The following is a 12744-nucleotide window of genomic DNA, read 5'->3' on the forward strand; positions in this document are numbered from 1 at the left end:
TTTGCTGTGTATTATGTATTTTAAAACTGGTTAGTAATAAACAGACCTGAAAAAACATAACACTTTTTGTTGAAATGGGAATTCCCTTTTTGTAACGGCACTTTGAAGTTTTTCAGCCTACCATTTAGACAATACTAAAAGCTTTTTCCATAAAGCTGTTACATGTGACTTCAAGGTTGTAACCTACTGCTCAGAATAGCACTGTCCTGCTCGATTGAGAGTCAATGCTCAGATGATGCTCTCTACTGGAGAAACAAATGCACTTTGATGATTCCCGAGGCAGAACATGCAATGTAAATCATCTAAAGAAGTTAGCCACATTTTTCTGGAAAATGGCAAAACCAGGAAAGATTTAGTTATTTGCAGTTGTACAAACTTAGGCTCTAGCATACATCTAAGCTGATGTCTGCTTGATATCAAAAAATCCTGCAGTCATCCTGTAGTGAAATACAGAGGAATTGATAAATTTAAAAAGCAATTCTATATGAAATTCAGCAATGAGGTACATGCTTTTTCAGAAATGTACGTTATTTAACTCCAAAGTCTCTGAAGTGGGTTTTCCACATGAAAATTACAGTAGAGCTGCCTACCTAAAATGGCATTTACTGGGATACTCTTTATCTTCTCCACCTGGTAAGTCCAAGTGCATTGCTGAATTCCTTGTGACCTAACTTTATTTCAGCAACAAACAGAAAATGAAGTCATAATTTTGGAATAGCAAAAAAAGTCATGGTACCAGTCTTTTTGTTACATATATTGACTTTAACACTTAAATAAGTGATAAATATTCAGTTTGCAAAACCAAATGGAATATTGGTATTAGGTGATCAAGTGACTGGAAAAAAAAACCCACATGCAAAATAACTTGTCAGCATTATTTGGCTTCCTGAAAGGTGGAATTCCAATAGAAAACTGAGCATCCAAATTAGCACTTTACTGTTGCTGAAGAAACAGTCTTAGTCACCCTTTCCTACTTCATTCCAGATGTTGCCCTTGCACTTCCACTACCTGTCTTTTGCTGGCTCTACCACCCTCCTCGTGGTTGGATTTACCCACCTGAGCCAGCATCAAAAGAAAGCGAGTACCTGCTTTGCTCTTGAGCTGATTTAACTTACCAAAGCAAGAAGTAAAATAAGTGTCTATATAAGACAAAGGACATGGTTAGTGGGAGCAAGGCGACGACTTTCAGCAGCAATGTTAGGTTGCCTCACAGCCCATCTTAAGGAAATTCACCATAAATGGTTCATAAGAAATATTTACACATTACAGTGTTGCAAATCAATGCTCCCCACCCCAAACCAGTAAAGCTACTACTAATTGCATTCTATCTGAAGTAACTCAGTATTTATTATTCTTTTGTCTCTCAACAGTGCTGCCAGTGGTGGTGGTAGCTAAGTATTTGCCTTCATAAAATACGCCATTCCATTACAATGCTTAAAGCTACTCCACTCTATCACTTCTACAGAACAGATGTATATACAGTTCCATGCAATGTATCATCAGCCATCAGACTGCTGCCCTGTTAGAGTTCACGCACAAGAGACACTGATCCCGAGTACACAGAGAATAGCATACAGACGGTTTGATCAAAGCATGCCTGTAGAAGCTGTTCATTTAATCAAATACATGGCAAAGAGCAACCACTTTTCAAAGTAAAAAAAACACCAACAACCAAAAAACACACCAAACCCCCCATGTTCCTGAGGTGCTAGTAACAGCAATTCCGTTTCAAATGACAGTCCATTGACTCCACAAGAAGTTTTACGTGGGGTGATCTGACTGATCTTTGTCCTGCCTGCTTCATGGAAGTCATAAACGTCTTCTGACTCAAAGAGCCCATCTCCTATTTTGGTTCCTTAGTCACAGAATATGTTGAACAACATTAAGGAAATCAATCCTGAATATACTGATTGAGATATACACACATACACACTGAATATACTTGTGCCCAGTATCAAACATCTACTTCCTGAACAAGTGAAACAACTCAAAAGCTGCTTTCAACCCCATTCGGGTGTAACAAATATCTCACCTGACATAATTCAAAATTCTAACCAGAAAAGGAAAAAACCACCAAACCAGCAACAGATGTACTGACGGATGCTAACAGAGAAGAGACACCATTTTTTGTTTGACTGGATTTCTCTGAACCATTAAGTATGGCTCTATGTTAAAAAGCAGGTCAAGAAGGAAAAAAAGGACAAAGTGAAATGCTACAAGAGATCTGAATCTACCTTAAGAGGATGTACTTAAAATACAAAGAAGAAGCTGCAGCTTTATCAGCCCTCTCACCCATGAAGGCTCACAGAATTAACTTTCATTTAAGTTCTCTCTGTCAACGTTTGGTCTTTTGAAGAGAATATGATGGACACAGATGCCAATGTTCTACACTGGAAGCACAGTATGATTTATCTTGTCAAGTTTGATGACATCAGTTCTATTACTTGGAAGATACCTGCTCAAGCATGAAGACAACCCCACTGAAATTAATCCAGGCTTGACAAGAAATATACTGCTTTGAGTAGTAGTTTGGAGAAATAGGAACTACAGTCAAATTTGCACTAGTTAATAGTTTGGTGTAACCTGCTGTGCAGCAGCGCTCCTTAATTTTCTATTGATATAAAGACATTCCTACATGACATTTTAGGGAATACTTTCAAAAACCTGTACCAGGATAGAAAAATCTCACCTTCCCACACAACGATCTCTCTCAGTTTTTCATTGACTTCTGGACAAACTAGAGTACCACTGCATACATGGATATGAAGCCACCAGTTCTCACTGAATTCTAAGCACCTTCCTCTCAGCAACACCGGATCACACTTTACACACCGCGTCTTACAAAGCTGGTGGTCCAGGTTGAAAACCATGAAGCACACTGATGAGGACTGTGACTGACCAGGCAAACATTAGCCACCACAAGTGCAAAGCACATCTGCCTAATGGCCAATTCACAGCTATTGAAAAAACCATGCAAACTGTAATAATTACCCTAATCGCACTTTTCACATGAAAACCAAGAACTGTTGTTACAGATTGAACATATGGCATAATGTCTGTATCTAATCAAACCACTTCAAATACAAGACAGTATTGAATCTGAGTGGATCCTTGATTTTAGGAGAAATAAGATCTACGTTCAAAATTAAATTGTGTGAGCCACCTCACATCCAGGCATGTGCTTATGCAGTTCCACTTCAGAAGCTCTACCCAGGAAAAGGCAGATTTACTGAGGCTCTCGTGAAGTTGTGAAATAAATCATGTCTTAAAATGTGGTCCACAAATCAGACAGGCTTTCCAGGTCCCTAATTCCTAAAAAATATCCTCATTGTGCACTTCGGCCACTAGAGGTTGATCCTTAAATAAATCAATAAATCACTATTTTAACCTGAAAATAAAGAGAACTACATATTGTGATATCTCATCCTAATACCTGAACACATAGAGGACAGCCTTCAAAGCAGAATATAGAGATAAGCAAGTAGAAAGAAAAGGTTTTAAAAGCCAAAACAGATTTACAGGGTGAAGTGTTGGCTTTACTGCCAAGGCACACTCACACCCAACATGTAAAACGAAGTCCTATCGCTGACACAAGCAAAATCAAGTTGAGAAAAAATATGAGTGGGAGGTGAGGAAGCAACAGAGGTACAATGAGAGCAGAATGGAATATTTAGAGGTATGTAATAAGCTCTTTTCTGTTAGAAACTTTCCATGAAAGATGACAGCTTTTAGCTGTATTTAAAATAGCTCCAATCAACAAAATTGTAGCAAAGACATTTAATTAAATATCCACCACAGCACAGATCATAATGCAGGGAACAAAAGTATGAGTTTCGAAAACGGAAGAAGATGCTGCAAACTTAATAAGGCTAAGAAAAAAAAAATGAATGAAGAAAAATTTATCATTTGCCAGAAAATATTACTTTCAGCAGAACAAGAAAATGCTCAAGGGGACAGCCTGGGAGGAAGGGGAATATGTATAACCAGTTTTTAAATCAGCATCGGCTTGAACTGAGGCATTAAAAAAACAAGAATAAGGTGTAGCTCTCCACACTACTTCATAGTTCAGGGAAGAAAAGGGAAGAGGGAGATGGAGCCAGAGTTATGAAGACAACTGTAGGAACTGAACACATAGGACTCAGATCACACAGAGGAGAAAGATGCAGTTCAAGAGTAAGAGAAAAGGAGAGAAAAAAATTACAAGAGGAAAACAGTAAAGAAAACAGTATCAGTAAATATTAAGTAACCAGCCTCTAATGTGGATTATTATAGCAGCATTAAAATTCAAACACTTGTAACTGCAGACAATGTTGCTATTCAGAACACCTGCTCCAGCTATTGTGCTCATTCTGTGCATCTCAAATGCTATATGAAATATTGAGAGCTACTATAATGTGCATTCTCTGGAAGGTATTACACCTTTTTCAACAAATCTCAGTACTTTGTCATGGTGGCATCCAACTTTTATTTACTATTTTTGTATACTACTCTCTGGTACTCACTCATTTCCCTTTTAAACATCTTTCAGCAAAAGGACTAGAGATACACAAAAGACAAGAATTACCCCTTAAATATGAATACTTTTTAAAAACCAGCCCTAGAGTGTTGGGGATGAACACATGCAGAAAACTGTCTTTCAATTCTGCAAAGTAGTCAGGGTCAAGAGAAATCTGTCTTTGGACAAAAAATAAAAAACTACTTTAGATAAACATTTATATATGTCAGTATTTTCCAAGTCTGGAAAGACGATACAACCAACCAGAGACAAGTGCTCATGGACACTGCCTGAGGTAGAAAAAAGCGGATCAGCTGAAGTCCTCAGGAAGCAACTCTGTCAATACAGCTATGAAACAAAATACCCAGAATAAATGAGTACAGCCAGTTTTACAGCTACAGTTAAAGCCAGAAACTTAGTGCCCATCTGAGGATAAGAAGAAAACCATGGACTGCTGTATTAATGCGAGCCTGCATCTGACACCCTGAAACCAGGCAGCAATTCTGTTAGTAATCTGGAAGTTTTCTCTGATAGATAAGAGCTAACTAGGTCTTCTGATATTCTGGACACTGCTCTCACTATATCCATTAGAATAATTTGTCAGGAAGGGCCTCTGGAGATCATACTGTCCAACCTCTGCTCAGAGCAATATTAACCGAGTTCCCACTGCTCAGTGCCTTGCCCAGACAAATTTTGAATAGTCCAAGGATGCAGAGTGCACAACCTAATATCTAATTGGAGTTTCCCATATTGCAACCTCTACCCATTGCTTCTCATCTAAGAGGAGCCTGGCTCCACCTTTATACTCTCCCATCAGGCAGGTGAAGACAGCATTTAGTTGTTTGAGCCACAACCTTCTCTTCTTAAGGCTGAACAATCCCTTTCTCCCGTATACCATGTGCTCCAAGCCCTGACCACCCTCTGTCCAACCCACTCCAGTATGTCATCTTACTTGAAACAGTGAGCTCAAAGCTTGACATTCTCTACAAAGACACAAACTAACCAGGGAAAAGACAAACTCATTTCATCTCTTTACAGCTCAATTCCCTATAGAGCAGTAGAGAGCTAGCTGTCTTTAATCACAATAAAAGCGCTCCTCAAAACCTAGGACCAAAAAGGGCTCCATTATTGCCACAGTTAAGTATTCATTATTAGAAAACAAAAACTCACTCTAGGCTGCTGGAACAAAACAGAAAGAGAATGAAATACAATGCCCTAACTGTGCCTTCTATTGACACATACACAGAATTCCGTTTATACTCCCATATATAACGCAATTTTGCTGCACAGCCAGAAGCACAGTCTTCTAACGGCAGTTTTCATAAAGTGAAAATTGATTTGAAATTTTGTAGGGTATACTTCACTGAATATTCAGCTCACGTACCAAACAGCTGCAAAGAGACGCAAATGAAGCTCAAATACGCATGCCTGTCTTGCTTCAGGTAAAAGATCAGATGTCTATACTTTTGTTGCCAAGATCCCTGTAAAGCAGTGTAGTCATCTTACAAGCAATACCGGAAAACTATCACGAAAAATGCTAAATGGGGAAAAAGTAATATAGTTAATCCACTCTTAAATCAGGTCCCTGAGCCTTCGTGGTTAAGAACAAGATGTGGGATAAACTGTTCAGTAATTTCTTATAGACTATTACAATCTATAGTATAGGTTACCAAAACCTATGGCTGATGAATAAATTTAAAAAAAAAAAAATCATTATGAGAAGTATCATGAATAAAACCAGCCAAACAGCATTACAGGCCCATGATTAAGACTGATTTGTAAATGATACAGTAAACCCCTTAGAAATAAGCAAATGTTTATTCAGTCAGCTAAAGCAGCATTTCTTGGTCTGTTGGCAATTTAACAACATCCACTAAAGAATCCATGCTTTTTTAAATCAGTACAGTTAGGCAACATGCAGGCACATGTTCCAAAAGTTTTGCTCAAAATATTTTTCTACTATGTTTCCATAAACTCCTAGAATACTTACAGGGTTAGTATCAGGAAAATATTTAACAAGGACAATCAGGATGTTCCACACAATTATAAAGCAGTACACTCTGATATCAGTTTGAAGGATCACAGAAGTTTAATTCCATTAACAGTTCAAAAAAAGAAAAATATTTAACACCACTAAAAAGACTGCAAGTACAACTGGAAAAAAATTACTTCGTGGATACAGTATGTTCTGCCCTGGCACAACATGGTAGTGTTACAACAGCGCTATGTATCAGTAAGGTACACATTAAATAGTTAAGGGCTGCCTGCCTACCTGAGAAATGAAGAAGCATCACTATCAGCTAAAATGAAACTGCAGAGACCCATTCCAGACATAATACTTCAATGCTTTTATTATCCTTGATCTAGAATGACATTGATAGTCTATCTCAAGCTAAAAACACCACTTGCTGCTTCTCCATTACTACAGAAATAAACTAGACAAATTTGAGATGATCTGACCTTGACGAACTGTTACTTATACTTTATCTTATACTTAAAAGACCAACCATATTTTCACATATTTTTCTGTAAACTCAAAATAAGCAGATTTACAGCTAACTTAAAAAAAAACCAAACCAAAACAAAACAAAAAAACCAAGCAAAAACCAAAACAAAACCTAAAAAACCCCAGTGAAATTAATTGATGTAACAGTAGATTCTCACCTAGGAAATTATTACTAAAGAGCTTTAATCTCTGCTCTTGCTTTTATTTCAAAAGGATGAAAACATAAAACATTGAGATGAGAAAGTGTCATTGTAGAGAAGTGAAATATTTCCACTTCTGACCTATATGAAACATCTGACATTTAAACATTTAAACTGGTTTAAATTGAGTACTTAAATTCAATTTAAGGAACTGTATTTCAGCACTGTCTTCTTATTGCTCTTTACTGGGGATTATAATATATGTCTGTTCTTCTGTACAGAAAACCCTCAATTCTCAACATATGTCTAGTCACCTCACCTCCATGATGTACCAGCACAGAAGGAAAACATTTCTTCCGGAAAACTCGATTGCTATGAGGAAGCACCAGTTAAAACTACAGGTATCACATATGAATGTGAAAATACAAAAGTAACTTTTTTTCTAATTGACTGAAAATGAGTCCTGCTGGTCAGCTCAAAGAGTAAAATACCAAGAGTCTAAATTAAATCAGGAAAGAGAGATACAAAACAATCAAATGTTATGGGTCCCATCTCAGCTAGGCAAAGCCTGGTTTTCAGTTATCTATTAGCAGAGAAGCAAATAAACACTACCATTTCTGCAGAACGTTTCAGGAGGTAGACAACAAAGACAAAATCTTGGCTTTCTTCTTAAGGGCAAAAACCTTAAAAAAATTGTGTAGCATGGCAAACTAGATCAAAATGAACCTAGAGGACAAGACTACAAGAACAGAAGCCAGAACTCTTCACAGATTATTTAACTTCCTATGTTAAAAAATAAAAATAAATGAGTTACATTAGGTTGTTGTGGTTTAACCTCAGCTGGCAACTAAGTGCCACCCAGCCGCTCGCTCACTCCCACCCTGGTGGGATGGGGGAAGAGAATCAGAAGAGTCAAAGTAAGAAAACTCATGGGTTGAGGTAAGGACAGTTTAATAGGTAAAGCAAAAGCCAAGCACGCAAGCAAAGCAAAACAAAGGATTCATTCACCACTTCCCATCAGCAGACAGGTGCTCAGCCATCTCCAGGACAGCGGGGCTCCATCGCACAGAACAGTTACTTGGGGAGACAAACGCCATCGCTCCGAGTGTCCTCCCACCTCCTCCTCCTCCCCCCAGCTTTATATGCTGAGCGTGACACCACATGGCACGGGATATCCCTTTGGTCAGTTGGGGTCAGCTGTCCCGGCTGTGTCCCCTCCCAACCGCTTGTGCAGCCCCAGCCCGCCGGCCGGCGGGGCGGCGGGAGAAGCAAAAAAGGCCTTGACGCTGTGTGAGCGCTGCTCAGCAAGAAGGAAAACATCCCTGAATTATCAACACTGTTCCCAGCACAAAGCCGAAACACAGCCTCATGCAAGCTGTTGTAAGTATGTTAAAACAACATTAACCCCATCCCAGCCAAAACCAGCACATAGGTCTTCTAGGGTTTGGTTTTGTGGGTTTTGGGTGTTCTTTTGTTGGCTTTGGTTTTTTGTTTGTTTGTTTTCTTCTCCAAACAAAAGAAAAAAACACTATCATCCTGTCAAAGACAACACTGATGAAAACTTTTGATAATTCAGGAAGTAAACTAGTCAAATAAGAAACAGCAGTTTAGATGAAGCAGTAAAACTAGAACTATTTTTTTTTCTAAAGCAACGCATAATCCTATAGAGCTAATGCTAACTGATCAGCTAGATGAATCAAATTATGCATGTTCTGCAAATTAATTCTCATTGAAATTTCATGCTTGGAAGAGTAGGATGGTAAAACTACAGTTGAGCAACTTGACTAATCTGTTTACATTTACTTACCCCAAATACGTCACTAGTTTTATGTATGCAGGGGGTCCTACGAATGTGCACTTGCCACATTAAAGTTCTACACATTAGTTACATTTAAAAAAATTCTTACACTTATTTAATGAAATATAATGAACTAGCAATTTACTAAAAACCTAAACCAGGAAACTTTCATTCTAGGTACATTATTATCACCAACAGCTGTACTGCTAAGAACTATGCAGATAGTAAAAATTCTGAGATCCCTAGTCTAACTGAACAATGAGTTCTTACGTTTCTTGTACACACTTTTTGACAAAATAAGTAATTTTCCTTGTTCATGAGGGACCAGGACATATTCAATACCTGCAAGACGTACTTCACATCATCTTTTATTATTTTTACATATAAATATTGCAGTTTAAAAGCAACTTCTGTCTAATGTATGTATGACCATGGCTGTCATTCTCATGAAATACTGATATACCATGAAACAAAAATATGTTGCACAGAAAGTAATTCCATTGTGTTTTCACCTACTATGTCATTGTACTTACCTTGGAATACAGCTTTATAGATTAAGCAGTTTACAAGAAATGTTTGATCCAGGCGCAAGATGCAAAGCATTCCTTTCCTGTTATGTGTCCTTTGCAAACTGCAAGCCTATTATCAATCAACATGCTTTGCATATCAAAAATACTCACCATCCACAATAATTTATTAAAAAGATAGCACTCCAAAGTGCTGCACCATTTAAAAATAGTATAAATTCACATCTATTTAAATACAAATTTCAGTTAAAGAGAACATATATCAATTAAATATTGCTAAAAAAACACCTGTTTCCTTTAAAAACTGAAGACAGAAGGTATCAAAGGATATCATAACATCAATTTTCAGTAATCAGCTCTTTTTTGCCACACCTTAGCATACTGTGTGAATATTACATAAAGCCTCAATAAACTTTACCACTTCATTATGTCTTAAAGTAATATGGAGTAAATGAGTCTTCCTAAAACCTTTTTATCTTCCTCCACTTGAAATATGCTTTCATGTTTAAATATAAAAACTTTGGGATATTTAAAGTATTAATGACCATTTACAAAGATTTTCATGGTTCTTTTGAGACAATGAAAAATGAAAACTAAACTACATTATCATTATATATATATAATATATAGTTGGAGAGCTTCGTATTTTTATATATACACATAATTCAACATATTAACAATCCATGTGCTACTGAAACATTTGAAATTATTTTTCAAATAATTAAAACTATTACTAAAACATGAAACTGCACACTTCAACTTTTCTAATAGAATCTCTTATGAAAATGTTACTCCAGATATACATTAAATTGTACAAATTTAGATTCGCACAACAGGCTTAGAAAACCACAGAAAGATATTTCATTTTATATCTGGATTTTTAACTTTCATGGTATTCAGACTTTAAAAATGAAGTAATTTTTAGGGCCTACTCAAAAATTGTCTATAATTAAATAAAATCATGCTGGCTTTGGAATTTTCAAAATTCTGATGGCTATTACACCAAATTACTAATAGAAAACCATGAAAATTTTAAGCTACGTACTCTCATTCTTTACAAAAATTCCTATTCAGGATTTACTCATTCAATATATAAGGAAGTCAAATGTTGTCAAATAGGTTATTTCAGCTAGCAGGTTAGTAATAATGCTCATCTGTATAAAACCCTACAAGCTTGAGAATAATAAAAACTGTTGCATTGAACTACTAAAACAACACTGAAGACAAATACATTTTATTAATACAGAAAGCTGTTAGAAAGCAAGCAAAGTGAAAATGTACAGATGTATCATGTTTTAAAAGAAAGGGCAGTAAATTAGTCAATCTCCATGCTCGCTCATTCTCTTATGTGGTAAACAGATTACACTGGCTGTGCCAAAATTGGGAACGCAACATGGTTTTACAGAATTAAATCCACTATGTATGTTGAATTGATGCATCCAACTGTGGACTGGGACTTGACAGCCTTATGCTTTAACACCTCATTTTTATTGTAAATGAAAGAAATTTCTTAGACATAGCTGTGAAATGTTGGGGTTTTAGCGACAACATTTAGGGTTTTTTAGTCAGCACAAAAAAGTTGGTGGTGTGCAGCCACCATCATAGTTTATATACTACCACTGAGAACAAACAAATAATTCAGGGTGCACAGTTTAAGGCTGGTGAATATTGTATTGGCAGAATGTTGCTTCAGCTGCCAGATGAGCTTCTGAGACAAAAAAAAAAAAAAAAACAAAACACCACAACTGAAAGCAGAAAATACATGCTAAAATTTTGCCAATTGGCAATGCCTGCCAAATAGAACAAAAAGAGAATCCAGGACATAATTATTTTCAAAAAAATTTCCTAAAAGATAAGAAGACTAAATGACAATCACTAAAACTGATTATTACATAAATAACCTCTTCTTCTGGGGCTTTAATTATCTTTTAAAAGATATCCTGTATGACCTCTTCTTTAAAAAAAACTGCTCAACAGTTACTTGACATATGACAACATCATTGTCCTATGTTTATGAAGGAAGACTCTGCTATATGTCATACTATATTAAATATTTTACTAAAATCAAAGTTATTACAACTGTAATAAATATAGTTTTAAAAAACATTGAATGTACAATTTTATTTACATGCAAGTCTGTTGAAGGAATGACCTCCAGAAGAAAATGGTCTTGAAATAGGCCTATTTAAAACACAGAAGATCCACTACTTTATTGGAGGTGATGATGTGTTTTAGAAGGGCAAGTAAGAGATATTTTTATTAACTGACTGCAACTGTGTTATCGGCTACTTGAAATACTGAAAGAATTCCATGAGTCTGTATTGCCTCCCCACCTATGTCTTCGCTGCAGAGGTGGCCTTTGAGTGTTTTTGTGGGGAGGTACCACTGAATTCATGACAATAGGTATGGATATTTGATATTCATATCGTTCCAACATCTGAGCAATCTTCTCACGAGTGACCCCATGTTTATTCCTCCTACAAAAATAAAAATTTAAATAAATTGTCTGGTATGTTTATATGTTTACAGTTTTTAAGAAAAAGAAAAAACATAATTTCACAATTTTCCTTCTTGCTTTTCATATTTGAAATTTCACTTTTATTATACTGTATCCTCATTCTCTCAGTATTCAACTTGTGGTAAGGTTTATTTTAACAATTCACCACTGCATATATTAAATAGCAGAAAACAATACAGTCATTCTTCATACACAAATGTGATGTTATTCACCAGGACTATGTACCAAATAACACTAAAAGGACTTCGCTTTCTATTTATTCATCAGATTTTACATGGTATACTAGCTAATGAGTAGAGGGATGAATATCATAGACTACTACTTATAATAGCAATGTTCAAACTGGCATAAAAAATAAAAATATATGATTTTAAGACTTAATAACAGAATATTTTCTCATCAGTAAATCTCTATATAAAATAAAGAGCAATTTTAGGTTTGAAGCAGAACAGCCTGCCCATGATACTTTACCTACTAGCTCTTACTGATACTTGCTGCGAATTTAGAAATGTACCAAAACACACAGAAGAGAGGCCAAAAGTGTTGTGCTATTCCTGCAGTGTTTAATGAACAACTTCCAGTGAGAACTTGGTCTATTAAGAACCTGAGACATTAGACATTACATTAGAATGTTTCTATCTCCTTAGTATCTCTGGAACAGAATCTTAAAATCCATGTTAGCAGAGAATTTCAGTCTCTGCCAAAAAGAAAAGCAAAGGCTTATGCACAAACTGAATGTCGGAGAACTGTCAGCACTATA

At 36.2% G+C, this 12744-nt stretch overlaps 1 protein-coding gene across 7 annotated transcripts in view; it reads right to left on the minus strand.

Moving 5' to 3' along the window:
• The window catches only part of LOC104356071 (NEDD4 binding protein 2 like 2), a 50145-nt gene that overhangs the window by 13985 nt on the left and 23416 nt on the right, over positions 1–12744 (minus strand). For 4 of the 7 annotated variants that reach the window (XR_004405668.2, XM_032982903.2, XM_032982905.2 and 1 more), the window contains exon 6: positions 11800–11943. The exons of 1 other annotated variant lie outside the window; for it this stretch is intronic. Coding sequence is in view for 5 of the 6 variants with exons in the window: in XM_032982903.2 (XP_032838794.2) it covers positions 11800–11943 (144 nt within the window). In the remaining variant the exon portion in view is untranslated. Of the gene's footprint in view, positions 1–8149; positions 8583–11557; positions 11944–12744 lie in introns of those variants that run through there. 2 more of the 7 variants (XM_042793361.1, XM_042793362.1) reach the window with 2 other exon arrangements.

The sequence above is a fragment of the Tyto alba genome, unplaced genomic scaffold (genome assembly GCF_018691265.1).
Source record: "Tyto alba isolate M040663 unplaced genomic scaffold, T.alba_DEE_v4.0 Super-Scaffold_2, whole genome shotgun sequence".
Lineage (NCBI taxonomy): Eukaryota > Metazoa > Chordata > Aves > Strigiformes > Tytonidae > Tyto > Tyto alba.